The sequence below is a fragment of the Sinohyriopsis cumingii genome, chromosome 5 (assembly GCF_028554795.1).
Source record: "Sinohyriopsis cumingii isolate HCF-2022 chromosome 5, ASM2855479v2, whole genome shotgun sequence".
Lineage (NCBI taxonomy): Eukaryota > Metazoa > Mollusca > Bivalvia > Unionida > Unionidae > Sinohyriopsis > Sinohyriopsis cumingii.
Window position 1 is genome coordinate 137,095,784 of NC_142965.1, and position 23,439 is coordinate 137,119,222.

Sequence of the window (23,439 nt, forward strand, 5' to 3'; positions counted from 1 at the left end):
GGTTAATGAATAAGCAGGTATTACTGTCCATTGTATAAAAGAGTCACAGGTCATGGATTTATTTTGGAGTTTGGATATTGGAGGTTTAGATACAAGGACTATTACTTTGCTTGGTAATATCATGATCATTTTCCAATATATTAGTCCACTTTAAACCACATTTTTACATGCCCAGAAATTGCATTTGAACAAGCACACAGTATTTCATGAATGTAGAAAGAAAATTTTATTGGTGATAATTCTTACAATTGAGATTATAGGTAGAATAATGTCATGTGTATTTCAGATTATCCAACAATGAAAAGTTGGTAACTCAGCTCACAAAATTTAAATGACAAAAAATATTTGGATTTACAATACTTATTCACACAGAAGCTAATGAAGTTGATGACAGAAATGTAAGACTTGCCCTACATGATTTGAAAACATGACACATAAATGTACATTTGCAGCATGTATTAATATTTGATTGTATGGCTTACATTGTATCACTCATATACATTTAATATTTCATTTTTCTTAGAAACCTTGTGTATTGGAACAAAAATTACCAGTAAGGTGTTTTAAATTTTGTAGATGGCCATATTCTTGTGGTTTTGAAGAAGACAAAATATTTGAATTTCCATAGGTATTTATTATTCATTGATGTGGAAGGTGTCCTACTGTTTTCAAAGAAGGATCATTTAGTTTTTGGTCTTTAAATTCATGGCTTTTGCAGACAGGAAATAAAAAATAGAGGACTCTGTGTATGTTAAGTTATCAGGACACTTAGTCCTGAGAACAGCCCTGTATGGCAACTGGTCCATAAAACAGGTGACCTGTGTTGGATAGTATTCAACCTCTATAACCTACAATTTGGCTTTCCTGATAAGAGAGTAGAAAAGGGTAATTACTCTGACATAAAAAGCTCCATATATTGTGATTAATTTCATGGCTAGATAGTTAGTGAAGCAGAAATACTATTTAAGGAATTCTCTCATAGGGACAAACATGATATCTGCTACATCTAAAAGAAATCACATTTTTATAGGAATTTAATGTGTTCTTTTATGTATTTATCTGATATTTAAGGTACAGACAAATTGTATATTTCCCACCCATTTTGATAGAATGATTTGAAGATTTTGTCCATATTTATAGTCTCTTAGTAAATACTGCAATTTCAAATTTAGTTTGCAATACAATCTTAATTCTATAATCATATAGACCTAAAAGTCAGTTAGTCTTTAGGATACAAGTAGGACCACATGTATGAACTTGTGCCCAACCCTATTAAAGAACACCTTATATACTTGCTTATCAGATAAGTTAAACTGCAAACTGTACAGACCCAGATCTGCTGTTGCATAATACACTGGTAGATCTGGGTCTGTACAGTACAACAGCCAACACTGACCCTGTTCTGCACTCACATTATGCTATGGCAGATCAGGATCTTTGTTGTTTGCAATTGGAGTTGACTTATAAGCAAGTATTAGTGTATATTTATCCTGCGCTGAGATATAGAGGATTTTACAGGAGTATTCATTTAAGTGAAATTTATGAAATGAGTGTGGCAAGCAGAATTTCATAAATTTCATTGGAAGTGAGCATGGATGAAAGATTCCCTTTGTTGCATGGAAAATACTGACTTTATTTGAGCAAACTGAAGAATAGTGGTGTGAGATGCCATTTTCATTACAGCTTTCCTTTGCATGATGTTATCATCGATCATGAATGATTGAACTGCAAATATTGATGTAAATGTATTTAGTTTCTGAAGTCATTTACCAAACAATTGTAATGACAATAAACAAATTATCTAAATTATTTTTGACTTGTGATCTTAAGTAAAGCACTGATAGATTGTAATTTAATTTTTTTTTCATCTTTTCTAGAATTAATAGTTCATCTTCAGAAAAATGCACAAGGCCTTTTACTATATCCCCATTAAATCGGTCATTGTCATTGTACCTTATACAATACCCCTGTGGTCACAGATAATTTGTTGAGACATTATGTAATAACCCCATTATCACAATCATTGTGTTGTGACCTTATTATATAAACCCATTATCACAATATTTGTGTTGTGACCTTATATAAACCCATTTTCACAAACATTGTATGGACTTTATTATATAAACCCATTATCATAATCATTGTCATTTCGTTGTCCTTACTGGTGTCAAAAAATGTACACCTTGTATACTGTTTTTCGGACAACATTGCTTTAACAGTCATAAAACTTGTCATGCACATTCATCCTAATGAGTATTACACCATCATAGAAAAAGTAGACCGATGTGACCTTACTCTCTTGCTTCATTGAATAGGTTTCCTAAGTTTGGATTTATTTATAGCACACTGCACTTCCATGAAACTTTATAATTTGCACACATCCTGAAGAGAGCTATAATTCTTCTCCACCATATCATCATTCTCCATATCATCATCATCATCTTCTTCATCATCATCATCATCATCATCATCATCATCATCATCATCATGTCAATACAGATCATGACTTGAATCAGTAAATATAAACTTATGTCTGCATAAATATATACAGGCATCTTTGCTGTCTTTTGTTGGCTGAATTTCTTTTTCAAGAAAAATACACTAAACAGTTTTCAAATGCTAGTTAACTTTAAAGGCAATTTCAGCTTTGTTTTTTTCCAAGATAATCTTTACATTTTCTTTTTTTATGAAACTTGTGTGAAAATCTGAATGAAACCTGAGTGCCGTATGCTTGTAAATTCAGCTACTTCTTTATCTGTTACATCTCATTTTGGTATACACTTTGCCGATTAGAGAAACAACAATTAGTACGGGGATTATTAGATCACTCATTCTTAGTTAGGGAGGTTGATTAGTTAAATTTCACAATACTGAATACTGCATAAGCTATTCTTAATTATTTTATCATATTAGCAATCAAATCCTAATTGCATTATTGTAATCCGAGGGTATAGAAATGTGAAAAGAATTCTTTATTCTAAAATATAAACTTAAATCATTAATGCAAATTTCAGCACAGATCTGTAATTATGTTTTTAAATTGTGGGTGTGTGCGTGCGTGTGTGGACACAAATAACCTGCAAGAAAAAAACAAAAAAGGGATTGTCAGTTACATGTATAAAGTGACCAAATAACCGTTTATTTTTTATACAGAATAGTTAAGTATACAGAAATAAGAGATATACTTGGGCAACAATATTGAATTGCCACATGTGTACACTAAATGCAGCCAGATGTTAGAATTAAGATCACAAAAGAAGTCAGCTTTATTCAGCAAACTGTTCCTATACTCTTTGCAGTGTTGGTGTGTTGTGGAGAAGGGAGTCCAAGAAGATGTGGGGGTCAAGGAGACCTTCTGTCAGGGGCCATGGGAACCTTCACTTACTGGGCCCACATGGCAGTAGAGAAGAAGGCTTACAAGTAAGGGACATACATACAATTGTAATACATTCTGGAGTATTTTGTAAAGACTTGACCGTCTAAAGACTTGACCATCTTATGACCATTTGGAGTCAATGACCACACACTAAAAAGTTAATGGCTTGTATAAGTGAAAATGGGATTTTTGATGTTCCATTATTGAAACTCTGAAGATAGAAAATAATTCAATTTTATAAGTATTCATTCCATCAAATCCATTTTCTATAAGAGATTAAGAGAGGAAGACAATTTTAATACATTTTTATTCCGTCATTTTATTTAAAAAGTATGAGTAATATGCAAGAACTGGAAAAATATTATCCAGTGAAATGGTTGTATAAGTTTATTTTCTGCATGTTCCAGGTAGGTGACCCATTTTTATGACCATGCAGCTAGGCTGGTTTTATTTTCATTTAGGATTTAAATGGTGACAAGCCAAACGTTGGAGTTCTACTTAACAAACAAGCCCCATGCAAAAACAAAATACATTTACTTTTTCGTAAGTGATTTCACCCTGCATGACAACTGGCTCTACCACATACATGTATGGTTAGCAACGTGCATGTTTGTCAACAAGATGTATGCCATTTAATTAGCCCTCCCTGCCCCCACCCCCTTACACAATACAAAGGCATGAATCCACTAAGGAACAGAATTAAAGTATGATGACTGTACATTCATACATACATACATACATACATACATACATACATACATACATACATACATACATACATACATACATACATACATACATACATACATTCATACATACATACATACATGCATGCATGCATGCATGCATACATACATACATACATACATACATACACACACATGCACACACATGCACATACACACACATATACATGCATGTATGCATGCATGCATGCATACATACATACATACATACATACATACATACAACTTTTTAAAAAATGCTATCACGATATATTACAGACAAAAGCATACAACCTCCTTACTAAGGATGTCTGAACTGGAATTACCAAGGCAACAATAAAAGCTCCAAATATTTGGCAAATTATGAATTAACATACATTGACATTGTGTGGTATGCTGATCAATCAAAATAATTGATGATTGGTTGGAAAGTTAAACAACCTAGTATTTGATTATGATTTTTCATAGTCAGATATAAATTATTGATGTTTTTGCGTTGTCTAAATGTTTTGACATTTTGGGATGAAGTCTTCCAGGGAAAAAATTATGTAAATATATATCACTATATGATACAGTAATAAAAGCATACAGTCTCCTTACTAAGGATGTCTGAACTGTGTGTGTGTATATATATATATATATATATATATATATATATATATATATATATATATATATATATATATATATATCATCATCATCATCCAAGTCCCTTAGCCTGGTAGACCGTTCGGGCACTGCACAAGACTGAACAATCAGCTTCCTCCATTCCTCTCGCTTTTCTGTCTTTCTCCGTGAGTCGCTCAATGTCAAGCCTATCCAACCTCGAATGTTATCTTCCCGCCTCTTTCTTCGCCTGCCTCTCTTTCTTCTTCCTTGTACAGTGCCTTCTAGGATTGTCTTGGCAAGTCCTGATGATCGTGAGACATGCCCATACCACTGCAGTTTACATTATTTTTATATATACACTGCTGTCGGGCATTTCTGCGCACCTAAGGTTTTCGTTTCCAATATTGAAGCAAAACGCATACAGAATTCGAGCGATTGACAAAAATAAAATACAGCAACGCTTAACCATTTGAAAAGATGCAATGGTCACCAGAATATTCTGTTCAAAATAATATTAATTTTGGACACAGAGGATACCACCACCCTGTTTTCCTGACTCGTGTTATGTCAGCATATTTTGCGCATAGCTTTGAAAAGATGTAATGTTTATCCATTTGGGCTACAGAAATGAAATATATTACTTTGGACTGTTTCTGTCAGCAGTTCAGTCAAGTAATTAGGTCAGGTTTATAGCTAGTTTTAATAAATTCAACGTAAAAATAACAATAAATGGCAAGAGGTATTAAGCAAACTAAACCGATCTTGTAAAAAAGTTAGTGAAGTTCAACATTTTATGAAAAATAAGCTATTACATGTACGTGGAAGAGAAACAACAATGAATAGGATGTAGTGTGATTACAACGTCTTGTTGATGGGGAAAAATTACTACAGAATTTAGAAACAGACTATACGCCGAGGAATTTGTTGATAATTTATGTTCTAGCAGCAAGTAGACACGTTGGGTAGCAGACGATTTTGTACATGTGGGACAACTTCTTGCAAAATTGGAAACTTGGATTAAAATACAGTTTCGTTTTAAGGTACACATTTCCATCTTTTATATGATGTATTTAGTTGTATTATTCTAAAAGATGCATAGTAAATCGAATTTTCTGGGTTACAAGTTCAAGAAGGTCATGGAGTGGGTCTTCACGTTGCCATTTAGAAATCACATTTTTATGTGCATTTTGAGTCTAAGTGTGGGATATTTTTGTACACTTTATGAGTATCACTTTTCTTAATTAATATACGATTGTTCTTTCTGGATACAAAATGGATTTTTGACCCAAAATAGCACATGATCCAATGTTTACAAAAATGACGTATCGTTGCGCAGAATTACTGATGCACAGAATTGGCCGACTTGGCGGTATGTATATCCATGACATGCTTGCTGGGTATTTTGTGCCACATGACCTCAGGCTCAGTTTTTTTTCAATACTTAAATGATAGACTCTTTGATATCTGCTTAAAAGCATGCATATGTCACAGGAAAAACACATTTGAAACAAAAAGTAATTTGAATTTTTTTATTGAATATTTTATAGATTAAATTTATGAAATCCTGAACACTTCTTTACCATTATGCAAGCTAGTAAATGTGGCAATTCTCGTTTAGAAGTGAACGAAACTAATGAAATTGTTTATAAAGAATACAATTTTTTTTATTGTTGAGTTACAAACTGAGGACCAACAACACATCAGACACCAGCTGAACTGGTAAACCATTCTGCTCTACAGGAAGACCACTCCAATGTCCTAGTGGTTAGAGTGTCCACCTCGGATGCTGGAGGTCACAGATTCGAGTCCTGGCTGAGTCATACCAAAGGTTTATAAAAATGGTACTAGGTGCTCAACACAAAGGGGTTAGTGCTGGGAGTGGTCAGCCTGGAGTCAGGATAATGTGCCTGTTTGGCACATCATGCTAAATGTCTGTGCTATGATGCCCCAGTGCTAGACATCACTATAAACTGTCACACTGCAGACATTATTGTGATATGACTGAAAAACTGTTAAAGCTATGTTAAAAATCCAAAACAAACACACACACACTCTATTCTATAGGATACAGGTAACTTTACTATTACCAGATACAGTAAAAATATCTTTAACGATTAATAGGTATCAACATTATTGCCAACAAATTAAAATTAATTGTTGATCAGAGGTGTTGAACTAGTCATCAGTATTAAACTTTCAACCAATTTGCAACACCAGTGACAGCCCATTGTCACCCCTGTCTTATTTGACAGGGTTCCGCTGCATGCAAAGGAATCACCCTGCTTGAATAATCCTTTGAAATATCTTAGCTTTGCACACCTCAAGAAATCTCTCCAACAATTCTGATTTATTCTGTTCAGGTTACACTAGAGTGTTATTGACAAATTGCAAACTCCAATAATAATCATTCATCAAAAGACTGTGTTAACAGAAAGCTTTGAATGTCTGTCAGTGACAAATGTACCTAAATCTTTACATTTCTCTTCAAAGAGTGTGGAACAGAAAAACCTCTATCATCAATATCAGTATTACCTTGTTGAGACCAAAAAAAGGAGAGAAAAATTGATACATTTCATTTAGAAATGGAAGGCATTTATCATTGTCTATCTACAAAGGTCAGACCACTCTAAAATATGTTAATTTCATGTCAATATCAATATTATCTACCATAGTCTTTCGCAAAGTGATTCTGTTTCATTGAGTTTTCCATCCATACGCAAATTGTTAATGACCAAAATTCTCTGACTCAGATGCGGGAAGTTGTGGGTTTAAACCCCAGCCGAGTCACACCAAAGACTTATAAAAATGGTACTAGCAGCTGCCTCACTTGGTGCTCAGCATTAAGAAGTTAGTGTTAAGACTGGTCAGCCTAATGTCAGGATAATGTGATGGGGTGAGACATGATGCTACATGTCTGTGGCATGATGCCCCAGTGCTAGACGTCACTATAAACTGCCATGTCACAGACATTATAGCGATATGATTGGAAAATTATTAAAGCTATGTTCAACATCCAAATCACACACACTTACACATAATGACCAATTTTCCATAATTTTCAAGTAGATAATACATTTGTTGAATATAGAAATTTTTACCCTCCATGATAAGTAAAATACATTCTTAAAACTCTATACCTTTTGGTTTGCTTGTTTGCAGCAAGTTAATGCCATCTAAATTCAGTTATTGATGATACATGTTGAATAAGTCACGAGTTATTATTCCAGTCTTATGAGATTTTTAGAAACAAAATTAAGATGTCAAATTTTTTAGAAAACAAATGCTGGTTTTGCTTCATTAGCACAAAGTCTGGATAATATAGTGAATGTAACAATCAGTCTGGTACAGGATTATACTGGAGCCACCCCACCCAATGCCACATAAGGTGATTTAGAAAATTATATCAGTATTTACAGAATAAATGTTCCATCATGGGATAATATTGAATGTGAGTTGATGCATTTCCTCTTAAAGTGGTGTTCATATGAAACATGTAAGTGTAATTACGACTGCAAATTAACATTATTTATCAGTCTAAAACATTCGGTTATTTAGCTGACAGAATCACTGTTACCTCGGAGAGAATCTCAGTCAATCACTAATATTACTCGAAGTTAATTTGTGATAAACTGCAGTGCTGTTTTTGATCTTTTGAAGGTTTTGTTGCCATTTACAATACTGACAGTGCATTTAATTGGTTTCTTTGCCTCATTTTCTTTGTCTTTTTTTTGTCACTTTTGCATACCTTTACAGTACACTGACTCCTTATTTTATGAATGTTGAATTAAGGAATTTACTAGTTTTTCCAACTGAAAAATTAATACCGCTTTTTCATTATGCATAAGAATTGTTACAACAATAAAGCATTCCAAGCTGTTTATGTGTAAATTGCCCTTACTGTCCACCATTCCTTGCTCATCCAGTGCACATTTTTGTACATGTATTATATTGTTAGTTGTGCACACTGTACCAGTGAATCATTTTCATTGTTCACTGATGTTGAATAGTGCTTCTCATTTTCTGTTTTAATTTTTTTTTCTTTTTTTCTTTGTACTGCATGTTTAGTTAGCACTGTTCATGTCAAATTAATTAGTGTTAATTATAATAAATAATTACATATATGTGCACAGGACACCTATCTGAAATTATTGCCTTCAGATTAATGGGATGTTCATTTTCGCTTAACGAAGTTTTGCTTAACAAACAATTTTCAGGGAACACATACCATTTTTAAAATGAGGAGTCATTCTAATTTGAATTCTACACCATGATAAACTTTCTTATCTCTCTCTCTTTCATTCTTGATAAAATGAATTCTTCCCACTCAAGCCAGATAATGTTCATTTTACCACAAGCAGTTCATTTACAGTTGTATAATTATTCAATTTGCCAGGTTGGTGACTGTAAGTAAAAATCCTTTCTCACCAACCATCTTGTATCTGAAAATGGCCATAAAATGCAAAATTCGGAAGCAGTGGCCCTAATTTAGGCCTAATTCAGACTTATTCCTCATAAGACATACATTCACAGACCCATGAATCATCAGGTTACGCTAATGGTCATCATCATTTTCCAAAAGTCTCCCAGTGTTTTTTTATTTCAGATGCTTATTTATAATAAAGCAAAAGTCATAGAAACTTCTAGGACAAGCACAATGCTGGTCTTCTAGAATATCATCCATCATATGCAAACTCCATAGGTCCTTCAGGAAGATCATAATTATCTTTGATTAGACCTGCCTGTCCCTAATGGGTCACATTGTCTGCCCTTATGATTATTTCAATTCCTTTAAATTTGATATGCATGCAGTGGCCTTTGTCCAGCTGCCAGGTCAAGGAGGCTGTTGGTTACAGCAGGGTAGCATGTGGACAAGATGGAGAGAAGCATTGCCTTGACAAAGTGACTTTTGATGAGGGCCTGCTGAACAGGGGTCATTTGTTTCCATGTTTTGTCAATAGCACATGTCTCATTTACTTTGTCCAGTTGTCCATGCAACTGTCCACTACCTAGCTATCTATCATTGCCAATTAAAAGCTATTAGTTGTCCAGTGCTTATTAATACTTCCATCAAACAGACAGAAGGATCAGACTCAGTTAATTGTTTTCTGATCTGGAGCTTGGATGGAGACATATTTCTTCACTAATTTCTCTCTCATTTATATTCATGCTGTTTAGAAAGCTTGAGGACTTTATCAGAACTAATTTGTCTAAACTTGATTAAAGCAAACATGTTTCAAAGTTATTCATGCAGTGTTTACTCTGGCAACAATCACAGAGTCTGCAACATTTGTCCTCTTGCATGTTTAGCTTTCTCTTTAATTTGTCTGAGGTGTTGTTGTTGTTGTTGTTGTTATAGGGTTTAACACCATTTTCAGCACAAGATAGGCTATACATGGCGGCCAGTATTATTGGTGGAGGAAGAACCCGGGAAAACCCCAGAAAGAACCACCGACCCATGAGAAGCTATCGGCAAGCTTTCTCACACATCCACTGTCAGAGGTGTATAAATGTATATGACACTATATTACTCTTGCACTCTCAATTTTTGAAAGAGGTAAAATATTAACCACTATTGATCTTTCCTTGGCACAAGTTTCAAAATAAATGCTTAGTTGCCTTTTGTTGGCAGTTATCTTCGTTGTTTTATTGTTTTGATTTCCTACTTATTTATTTATTTTTTTCAAATTAAGAAAACCTAGCTTCCTTATCAATAATTGGGGAACATTCATTTAAACAGGAATCTGTGTTTGAAAAAGCCACGACATTATGTAGTGTTATGACATATTGCATCTTTTTTGCATTGTATTTTAGTGTTGGCATAATGAATGATGTGATTATGAAATATGTTTTATATTGTGGTCCATAACATCAGACAATTATATCAAAAGTTGGTATGTATTTGTACTATGATTCTTTTTTTTATAAAATGAAATGGTGGTGTTACTTGTGGGCCAATTACAAATATTATTTCTAAGTATGAAAACTAATAAATTTTAAATTTTATAATGAGGCAGGCATTTATTTTCATCCAAAAGAACAGCTTATTGCACAAGTTTTAAAAACATCATAAAAATATATTTTCAAATATGAAGTACCTGATGCATTCAATATTACATTTATTATCATCATCTTGAATAACAAATGTTGATGTTTTACTAATTCGAAGACTCCAGTCAGTCTGCAAGCAAATATTAAATCCTGATAATTCTCAACCATCTACCATAAGTATGATGTATTCATTCTAATGAACAGCCATGCATTCTCTCCTACTACCATTTAAACTTGGGTCATTATAGTTGTCTGAGTAAAATTAAGTTATTTTTCAGACTGCTTCTTCCATTACTACAGCTGGCTTGAATTAGAGTTCATTCAGTGACTTCATTTTTTTCCATTTCACTTGCCAAAATGGATTGCCCCAGAGAAATAACTTTATTGGACCTTAAAATAATGGTTATAAGAATACCTCAGTTATATTATTGTTGTGTATTGTAGTGTATGATTTGGTCCCTTCACTCCCTCTATATTTGGTCCTGGACTGGTTCAAGATCAATTAACAAAGTTAGGACATACAATAACACTTTTGGTGTGAACAGGTTGAGATGGACAGTCCATCTGGAGTCTGATTTAGAATGCAATGCTTGTGAACTCAGACTGGTACCTCAAGGGACTTGAATTTGACATTTTGACAGAAGATGTCAGAACATCAATGAGGAAGGTTTCATCAACATTATTGTCCATCCTCTGGAGATACCCTGTTTCATTTAATTAATTGAAAAGATTGCAAATACTCATTAGTACTCCTTGATCTCTCTTGTCTGGGATAATTGGTTGCTGAAATATTCTCATAGGAAAATTTATCCATTTGACAAGCAAGTGATATACAATGTATGGGATATGATATAATACAGTATATCTGATATTGTACAACACAGTATACCTGATACTGTATATTACAATTACAATATATCTGATATTGTACCATACAGTATATCTAATACTGTACCATACTGTATATGATACTGGACTAAGCACTCTATGGGATATGGTATAATACAGTATATTTGATATTGTACAATATAGTATATCAGATATTGTACCATATAGTATATCAAATATTGTACCACACTGTGTAAGATATTGTACTAAACACTATGGGATATGGTACAATACAGTATATCAGATATTGCACAATACAGTATATCTAATATTGTACATACAGTAAGATATTGTACTATACAGTGTATTGGATATGGTACAACACAGTATATCTGATATTTTACCATACAATATATATGATATTCTACCATAATGTATAAGATATTGTACTATACATTGCATGAGATATGGTACAACACAGAATATCTGATATTTTACCATACAGTATGTCTGATATTATACTATACTGTATGAGATATTGTACTATACATTGCATGAGATATGGTACAGCACAGTATATCTGATATTCTACCATACTATATTAGATAGTGTACTGTACAGTGTATGGAATATGGTACACTACAGCATAGAAGATAAAGCATACAATATTTCCATAACTGAATGAAGAAATTGTTAAGATTGGACAAGTTGGGTAATTTTTCAGACTAGTTATGGATAGAAATGATTAAATAAGATAATGCATATTGGTAAATAATGCTCTTACATTACACTATTCTGTCCACAGGGAGTTCAATTTCATAACTTTCCGTCAATTTGGCAGCTCTCTTACAATAGCTGTAATGACTATGAAGTCCTAATCTGTCACGCTTAGAAGTTTTTATTAACAGAACTGTATATAGATCATTTTTCCATTAAAGCAAGCACATAAATTGGGAAGTGTAAAACACATTTTGGCTGCTTTTATTGACAGAGCTGTAATCATCTAAGATCTGGCTTTGTGATTCGTAATGAAAATGAACATCCCGTCCCAATAGTTTGACAACAAAATTGTAACAAATGAAAAATCTGGACTTAAAATTAAGTTAAGTTGACTTTAAATTGGATTTTATTCTTGTCGTCTTCGCTTACAGTGCTCTTCAATTTACATTCTCGGCTAAAAATAATTGTAATCAACTGGATTAAAAACACTTCTGTAACTTAATAATGTGTACGAGGTTTTAGTGTTCAGTTGAGACCCATTATTGTTATTATTTTAAGCAGCACTCTGAATAAATAGTGTTAAACACTTTATTAACAGAAAGATCATTGGAAATATTAAGCTATTAATTAATTGTTCCATATCCAATTTTGTTTTTCATTTAATTATTTTTTAAAAATTTCTCCTTGTACAAGACAGAAAATAAATGATAATGAATTCAGATCAGTCGTTACATACTTGTTGTGAAACTTCTCGTAACATTTTGTTGATTTGTGGCATGAATTAATATTTGACCACTCAAGGCTCATATTTCCTGGAATTTATCATAGAATCTGTCAGTCTCCTGCACCATCAAGAGAAGAAGGCTTTTAGATTAAAATGTGTTCCCTAGTTGGTAGTCAATTATGGAGGCAAATAAAAGAAGCAATGAATTCTGAGATGTATAATATCTTGTTTGTAATTAATGTTATTTTTTTGATAGAGGATAACACTTTGAATAAATACTGCTCCACACATTAAGTGTTGTAAGGCATATTTGGTGTCCGAAATCTTTACAAGTGTAAAAGCTTTGACAAAAATTATGGAAGTACCATGTGCAGTAGTAATCTGATGGGAAGACCATTCCACATTTGTTTTCTCAAAATTTTGGAAGAGATTTATTTTATCATGGACTGTTTATAAAGACCATCCCTTTTCTAAAATAATATACTGCCACCCCCTTTTCCCATTCCCCGGGCTTTATCTGTTGTGTGTATCTATGAGATGAAGGGGATAGCAGAGTGTATGAAAAAGAGACATTGTTACGGCTTACAATTACCGATCAGCGTGAACTGTGTAAAATTTTATCTTTAATGGTATGTTGACACCAATTTATTCTATCAGGAGCATTCCTCAAAGACAACATGCACATTTTCTTTTACTCAGCCAACTTACCAACAGAATGGATTTGTGCAAAATCATTTGCCCAGAAATATTGTTACCTCCAAAGTAAGGTTGGATGCTTTTCTTGTTACAATGGTTGAGATGTATGTGGGTATATGTGTACAGGATTGATATCTAATCCTGATATTAACAAAATTTATGTTGCAAATTTCAATGATGCACGGCATGATCAAGTGTATATTTGAATATGTCATATAACAGAAAGGTCCAAAAATTGATGTCCACTTCATTGGATTGTACACATGCAGCACATGTAGGTGTTGGATGTTAGGGAACCTATGGTATGGCTCTGCATTGGGAGCGTAGAATGCTTCCACCCATCAAAAACGGCTTCTTATCACTCTGGAGTTCATAATTACTGATCCACTTTCAATAAGATGTGGAATCTGCATTTATATCATCGAAACCTTGGGCCAGTGCTGTATTAAGCAAAGCTTATGCCTGTTGAAATAGCGATTTTGCACTTAATTGTGGTTACTGTTTTAGTGGCCATATCTCTGATCCAGTTTTGATCAAACTTGGAATATTGGCTTATATCATTATTATCTTGAATGAGTTTGATAATGAGCAGAATACACACATATTAAGCAGATGATCTGTATCTGGTTGGATGGGCATGTTAGCACTCTGTAGACCATATTTTTGATCCATTTTTTATCAGAGCTAGAATTTATGCTTATACAAGATCCATGCATGCTGATGAGGTTGATCTTGCATACAATTGACTGAACTGGTTACCCAACTGGAAGCCATATTTCTGATCTGATTTTGATCAAACTTGCAATGTGAGTATATATCATCAGGATCTTGGATGGATTCAGTAATGAGTGAGAGTTACCCATGCAAATGAGATAGTCTTGCATCTCTTTGTTACCACCCTGAGACAATATTTCTGATCTGATTATGATCCATCTTGAAATGTACGCTTATGTCATACATGTTAATGAGATGATCTTACACTTGATTGGCTGAGCTTGTTATCACTGTATTGGCTGTATTTCTGATCTGATTTTGATCAGACTTGGAATATATGCTTATATTTATGTATTAAGAACTCATACAAGCCCAGTAATGAGTTATGCTTATTAATGAGATAATCTTGCATCTGATCATCTGATCAACTCCATCATACCCCCACACTTGAAGCCTTTTTGATCTGTTCACTTTATTATCATCAACATCTTGGATTACTTTGATTATGATCAAAGAACTGTGTTTATTAATTATGCCTTAATCCTTAAAATTTTTATTTAATTAAGATATAGTACAGTTAAGGTAAAAATCAACGCAATATAAAGTTGGGAAATAGTTAATGTGAGTCCTTATGCTAATTCATAAGTCTGGGCATCTCGGTAACATTTTCAGTACCAGTTGTGCTATATTTAATATGCACAATAGTTGACAGATTGGTCAAAGTAATCAGTTTGTTTAGAACATAAATTTGTCAGTTTTTGATTGACTCTAGCAGCACATTTTACACATTAATGGCTATAACATGCCAAGGAAATGAGATCTAAGTACCTTACATAAGAAAACGCTGAAGCAGCAAACCCTGGTGGGCCTGGATGGGTATCAAACCAGTGACTTTATATTAAGAGTCCAGTGCTTTACCGAGTTAACACAGTTCCATAATGTCAAATACAGGTAGTAATGAATAATCATTTTATCAGGAAGTGATATCCATAATAAACACGGGTTAAATTTTGTTTTCAAAAATAGGAGATATGGTTCTTTTCAAACAAGGTATTATTGCTGCCTTAATACTGTACAGTGGACTAAAACCTTTTGCATGCATTTAGAGAATCTGATCATATAAATTCCTCCATAATGAATACGGATGATTGACAAGTTTAGACTGGTTCTAATCATTCTGCTTTTCTTGCTGGTACCAGTCTGTATAGTCTCAATTGCTGACACTACAGTTAAACAATATCAGCATTTAGTATTGCAAGATGAAAGAAATGCATGTTTTACACAGAGCTGAAAGCTGTGAAAGGTTGCAGAACTTAGTCCTACAGAGGTCATCAGGTTGCAGTCTGTAAATGTGATCCAGATGTACAGTTAAGTATGAATATAGTATAGTATCAAGTTGGTTGAAGACACATTTAATACACTAGGAAGTGTAAATGCACATGGCCAAGAAATCTGGAGTGTTGATGTGTGAATCTTCAAGTCATGGTCTCAAACCCATACAGTGCCAGCATGTTCTTTCCTATGGCAAATAGAAAAATAATTTTTTTAAAAAGTTATACAGGAAGAGAGAAACATTTGTTCATACATAGCTGCATATCTCAAGGTGAAAGGCTAAGAATGTTAGAGATGAAGATGAAAAGAATGGTTTCAGATTATGTCTGTCAGGTGAATAATTGTAATGGAGCAAAATGTTGAATTATCACCAGGATATAATACGGCTAGAACATTTGTACCTGTGAATGGTTTAGTTTAGTTTACTGCCTAAAAATGCTTGAAAATTGGTAAACATTAAATGAATATATGCACCTAGCTGTCTGTGATGCAGGAAGTACCAGTTGCAATTAAATGATATATTCCTCATCTCTGCTATTGAGGACTGTTTAGTAGGTTTTCCTGTTAATTCTTTACTTAAAGCATGTATTATTTTCAAATTGAATGTGGCATTACAGAGAAAAGTAGAGGTTGATAAGAATTAGGTGTTGCACATATTGTACAACGTGACACATTCTTGGGATGGTTTACTCAAGTTGTTAGAAGTATTCAAGAAAGACATGTCTTACCAACTGAATCCTGTCATAGCAGTAGGTAAAGACATGCAGTAAATTAACAGCCAGTTCTGAGGTACAGCTTGCATATCATAATAGCTGTCAGCTGTCCAATAAGCCTGACAGGTGAAAAAAGGAAATTGTCATGTTTCTAGTCATTTCAATTAAATGAGATAATTTTAGTTACTGTAAATGGTTTAGTTTGTAGAAATTTTTGCAAACATTGTGGCCTGTGGATATCATCTTGTGCTCTTTTGATTTATTGTGCACAACACTGTACAGCTCTGTCAGGGACATCTTGAATGATACATATCCATTGTACAGCTCTGTCAGGAACATCTTGAATGATACATATGCACCGTACAGCTCAGTCAGGGACATCTTGAATGATACATATGCACTGTACAGCTCAGTCAGGGACATCTTGATTGATACATATGCACTGTACAGCTCAGTCAGGGACATCTTGATTTATACATATGCACTGTACAGCTCAGTCAGGGACATCTTGAATGATACATATGCACTGTACAGCTCAGTCAGGGAAATCTTGAATGATACATATGCACTGTACAGCTCAGTCAGGAATATCAATATTGATATATTATACACACACTGTACAGCTCTGTCTGGAGTATCTCTGTTGATATATTGTGCGCAGTCTGTACAGCACTGTCAGGAGTATCTCTATGTATTGTACACACATTGTACATCTGTCTGGAATATCCCTTTTGATATATTGTGCACGCATTGTACAGCTCTTTCAGGAATAGTTCTTTTGATATTGTGTGCACACACTGTACATCTCTGTCAGGAATGTCTCTGCTGACATACTATACACATTGTACATCTGTCAGGAATATTTATATTGATATATTGTGCACACACTGTACAGCTGCCAGGAATAGGATTGCTTAGCAGTGCCCTAGTGTGATGTCACAAATCACTACTTCATATCTAAAACTATAATGGACACAGATAATAATTTGGTGGACCAATACCTTTATTTAAATTATTGTACAGATAACACTGTACAGCTCTCTCTGAAATATTGTAAGTGGCATGATTGAAATTTCCCTGGCTTTCTTAATACAGTATTTACTATTTAAAGGAAACAGTTATGACTGTCGGCTCCATATTAACATTTTTTTGTTATGTAGCTTGACCATAATTATCGCAAGGATATAATAAATTGGGTTTGTCCATATGTTCTCTGTATTTCAAAACCCTCAGGTGTCTGTGTAATCTCACACTTTTCATAGACTGTGTTGAAACTTGGAAGACATTTTTGAAAGAGGTCAGTATGCCTAAATTGTTTTGCCATCATGCTCAAATGATTTTTTTTCAGAATTGCTGAAATGTATATACTATATACATGTTTAATTTTTTATGTGGGCAAATAATCACCATATTTTTAATGAATTGACGTGAAATTTGACAGATATTATTGTGAGATATTATTGACGTAAGGCTAATGTGTGCATATTGTTCTGTCATGATTCTCTGATGTGTTTTTTCCCGGAGTTATGTTTCATTTTGTTCTTAATGTGTACTTGCTTTATATGACTATTCCTTTGTGTGTAAACGTTCCTGTGTTTTGTGATGATATTACCCATCAATGTGGCATGCATTATCGACAAACCAGCAGCATGTCCATATCATTTGGTCCTCACGTTTTTGTATTTCTTGAGCGAATATTTTGTTTAGTGTTACATGTTTATAGTGAAAAATCTTGTTGGTAATGGCATTTGAAACTTATTGAAGCATACATGTATTTAGAAAAAAGTATACATGGAAAATAAGCATGTATATGGAAAATAAGCATACATATATATGGAAACTAAGCAAATATATATGTGGAAAATAAGCAACCATGTATATGGAAAATAAGCAGATGTGGGTATTATGGTATTTTTGTAGCAGAAGTAAGCAAACATTAAGGAGCAGAAGATAATTTTTAAAGACAGTAACTGTCCTTCTCAAATGTAAATTGTACTCCTATAATTAGCTAATTGGTAATTTTATTCCTATAACTAGTTTATTGGTAATTTTAATCCAATAATTAGTTTATTTGTAATTTTATTCCTGTGATTAGTTTATTTGTAATTTTATGCACCCAGGCTGATACTTAAATAAACCAGTAAAATGTTTGATAATTTTGTTGCTGAATTTATGTATAAATTAAGAAACATAATATTTATCTCACAGGCCAATACACTCTCTACACTGTTTGTAGCAATTAATCTCAGATCACAATCAGTAAATTGATGACTAATTAGAACATTGTTTATGAAGATGCGATTGCATGAGGATCAGCCCCCCCCCCCCCAATTACGTGTCACATGTACCATAAACTTGTGTTGGTGACATCCATACAGTGTCCATTTCAAGACCTTCGCTGGGTCTTGAAGAAACATCCAGTCATTATCATTGTGTAAATCACATTACTCAAGTCATTTTTTAACTGGATAAAATAATTTGGCAACTGTCTCTTAAAATCCAAAGTTGAATTTTTTTGTTCTCCCTTTATTGTGAACCTTACCAGTGTGCATAAATATTGTAAGTCTCTTTACATTAACAGTATTTTGTAATTAGTGACCAATACAAATTTCTTCATATAGCATATACAGAGGATCTCAAATCAGTGAAACCTTGATAAAACTGCAACCTGTCTAACTGATATTTTACGCTGGTCCCAGACTGCCACAGTTTGGCACGTTTCTGTATGTATGACATTTCATATGTGGAACATATCCCGCAGTTTTTGACAATTTGCTCTGAAATTTAAGAGATGTTATTCAGGCGAACATGTGTGTATTATCACTCTTTTGTCACACTGTGACATGTTTTTCCGGAGTTATACTCCATTTTGGTGATAAATGTATGTCCAGTAAATGAAAATTTTTGTTTGGGCAACCATTCCTACAGCCTAAATTGATTGATGAATTGCCCTGAAGATTGGAATCATTATCAACACACTGACAGTTTTCTACAGTATTGTTTATTTTATTTTTAGACTAATTTTAAATGTTGTCACAGAGACACACACACACACAGACAGACAGACACACACACACACACATGCATGCACACAGACACACACACACAATGCATAATACTGCTCTTTTTTTACTTGTCTAAGATGACAGGGTGTATGTGTGCTATGGACACATTTCCTGTTCCCACTAATATTATTGTCAAACTCCAATTAAATAGATCAATCAATGTGTCTTTTAAATTAAAGACATAAATTTAAATATTCTAATCCAGTTCTGGTTATTAACTCAGTTATTGTCAGATTTGAAGGAAAAGTCGAAATTTGATCATTTCCTATTAATCCATTCCAATTGATTCAAATTTTGTGATAATGGGCTTTTTAAGGAATTAAGGATTGTCTCCAAGAGATATTTTGAAAGCTGATATTTTGATGTATTGAAAATATTTGCTGAAGTACCCTGGTGTTGCTTTGGGTCCCATTATTAGAGTTTACGGATCGTAAGATGAGACCTGGATGTAACTATAATATGTGTCAGATTGATTTAATGATGTATCAAACGGGTCATTATTTAGCAGTGATCAATGTTGTACCTCTGCCATCCAACATTTTCTTCCATCAGATGATGAATGTGGGTAAACTGACTTAAGTAGAAGTGTTAAATATTTGAACTATCAAATTGTCTTACTTGTCAATGCAGTGCTGTGTATTACAGCTGACATTACTAAAGTAGTGTTGAATCATGCCTGCCTGTTAACACCTGCTTGCCTTAATTATAAAACCACAAAAGTTATTCAATGGTTCATGTATGTAATGTTCCATGGTGTAGTGGTGACTGTCTTGTAATGTGGATACAGTTATGGATCCTGTTCATTTGGTTATATTTACTTTTTTTAATTTTCTGCCTTATTTATTTCACTCAGTTGCAGTTTTTGTTGTTAGGTGTTTTATAACACATCAACACAAGTAGGTTATTTAGTGTTGCGGCAACTGGTGTAAAGTACCTTAAAGTGCAGCACACTCTCTTTTCCTCTTGGACAGAGTGAGTTGCACTCTTCCCACAGGGAAAAGCAGCATCCCTTTCATTTAGAAGGGTAAAGAGTGATTCACACCCATACCCACCCCCCAGTAAAGATGAATAATACATTCTACTTGCCCACAGCTCAGTGCAGGCTGAAGATGAGTTATGCTACCCCCCCCCAAAAGGTGAGAGCAGCACTCTTTCAGTGCCAGGGGTTGATTATTGGCAATCAGACTGAGCCACCCAGTTCTGGAGCACTCAGATCTTGATCTTTAAGATGTGAGGAATGTTCTTCATACCGATCTGAATCACCTGACTAGTCTTTACCTGGTCACTGGTCACTGGTCACCAGTCATTGGAGATACTACATTACAGGGATAGAGATCAGACACCCTTCCCTCCAGACGTTTTTGTTTCATCATGTCGGCAACTGGGAATCAACTTATGTTCAACAGGTTAGGAAAGGGGACTGGAATGGCATCCCCAATTTCTCTGCTGTCCCTGTAAATCCCATAGCCTTGCATGCCAATTTATTTTAAGCAGCCACATTGAGTCTGCTGAAAGAGGGATCTCTGTCAACAATGGCTGTTCATTGATGTCGAAAGGAGTCACAAAAACTTGTAAGCATGCATTGTACTTGTCCATGGCCTTGTCACCTGAGCTTCTCCACCTCTGCAGGCATGTTGCTCTTGACACTTCCAAGGTCTTACTAGGTCACAAAAAGAACCTTCAGAGGGCTGCACCCCCACCCACCCCCAACCCGACCCCGGGAAGGAGACTTATGAAAAGATCATCCCCTCTGTGGCTACTTAGGATTTGAGAGACCAGTAACACCAGTCCTTTGCATCAGCTCATGGCTCCTAGAAACTGGCTGAAAAGCATCCTGATCACTCAGTGTCTGTTGGTATGATTTAACACTGAACAGCCACAATCTAAACAACAACCCCATTTCAGAGCTCTCCTCGGTAGTTGGATCTTAAAAGGGTATGCCACAAAGGTCCATAGAGGAAGATTGTGTGCCTAAGACCCCTTTCCTTAGATCAAGTATAGACAGCCCTAAGGAATCGCTGCCTTTTTTGTATTGTGTACCTCTTTTGTTTGTTCCCACTGGTGCATGACTATACCTCTTTTCAGAGGCTTGGTCTGGCATATTGATTGATGGCAGAGTTCTTTCTATCATAAAAGATGGATACTGGCTTAAGTTTGAGTATCTCCCTCTAGTAAAGTCCCACATCTCCATCCCCTAGATAGGTCCCCCATCTCCATCCACTAGATAGGTCCCCCATTTCCATCCACTAGATAGGGCCCCATTTCCATCCACTAAATAGGGCCCCCATTTCCATCCACTAAATAGGGCCCCCATTTCCATCCACTAGATAGGGCCCCCATTTCCATCCACTAAATAGGGCCTCCATTTCCATCCACTAAATTGGGCCCCCATTTCCATCCACTATATAGGTCCCCCATTTCCATCCACTAGATGGGGCCCCCATTTCCATCTTCTAGATAGGGCCTCCATTTCCATCCACTAAATAGGTCTTCCATTTCCATCCACTAGATAGGTCCCCCATTTCCATCCACTATATAGGTCCCCCATTTCCATCCACTAGATAGGGCCCCCATTTCCATCTTCTAGATAGGTCCCCCATCTTCTTCCACCAATTAAATATGGTGCACATGGAGAAAGAAGTTCACTCCCATCTTAAGCAATATCTGGTCTACTCCTAGATTTTCCTGTTTCCCAACAAAGGGTGAACATCTGGTCTAATAATTGACCTTTCCTACCTAAACAGATCTCTGCTGGAGAAACCAGTCAAGATGGAGACCACAGCTTCAATCAGGAATGCCTGGAATTAGGACAGTCTCCCTCAATCTTCAGAATGTGTACATCTCTATTCTTCCTCCATGCAGGAAGTACATGTATCTCCAGTTTTGTTTTGGATGTGGAGGTCTTCCAGTTTCAGGCTCTGCTGTTTGGTCTACCTCCCTACCCATAGCTTTTATCATGTTTGTGTGAGTAGATGCATCACATTTATGATCACTGGGTAGCCCGATTTTCAATATTTTAACGTCTAGCTCAGTGGTGCACAACCCCAGGCCTGTGGGCCCTGATCTGGCCTGCAAACTTGTTCTGTCCAGCCCTCAGGGCAAATTAAAACAACACAGAAATCTGGCCTTTGAACAGTAATTATATTAAAGAAATTAGTATTTGCAGCCCTCGAGTGGTCTTAAAAAAATGCAGTCTGTCCTTTGGCCAAAAAAGGTTGTGCACCCCCTGGTCTAGTTGATCTGCAATGGCTGTCTAGAGCCCCTAAGGCTAGATTCATCTCACTATTTGTCCATAATGACCAGGCTGGGCCTTGGAGCCCAGACTCCATCTCAAGATTTTGTCTACATCAGGATGAATACCATGTCCCTCAGGACAGAGTAGACAAGATCCTGTAACAAGGAGGCACATATGCATCACCTCTCATGCATGGAGGTTTATAACCTCATTTGCTGGGCAACTTCAGAAGGAAATACCATTTAAGTTCAGCACATTCCCAGCAAGAAGAATATTTTGGCAGATTGTCTTTCTAGAATAGGAAAGACAGTCCTAAGGAATCACACCACGAATCTGTAAGAGACTCCCAGTTCCATCTTTGGCTGCCTTCTTTGGTGGACTTGTTAGCCACTGTGCTAAACAACAAAATTCTTTTTCTCCATTCACCAACCAGAGGGCCTGGGCAGTGGATGCTTTCAACCTGAAGTGGGATTGCCTGTTCACTTAAGCCTTTACACCTTTCAGGATAATCCCACAGGTTTAACACAAAGTCATGCACTCTACTGCTCAGCTCACCCCTCTGTGACCCTAGTAGCATGGTTCAACAGTATTCTTGATCTACTGGTGAACCATCCCAGGACCTTGCCTCACAGGAAATAAAGTCACAACACAGAT

At 35.1% G+C, this 23,439-nt stretch overlaps 1 protein-coding gene across 2 annotated transcripts in view; it reads left to right on the plus strand.

Moving 5' to 3' along the window:
* The window catches only part of LOC149800323 (ATP-dependent (S)-NAD(P)H-hydrate dehydratase-like), a 269,318-nt gene that overhangs the window by 78,285 nt on the left and 167,594 nt on the right, over positions 1–23,439 (plus strand). For both annotated transcript variants that reach the window (XM_089959915.1, XM_089959914.1), the window contains exon 9: positions 3,300–3,420. In XM_089959915.1, coding sequence (XP_089816041.1) covers positions 3,300–3,420 — 121 coding nt within the window. The remainder of the gene's footprint in view (positions 1–3,299; positions 3,421–23,439) is intronic.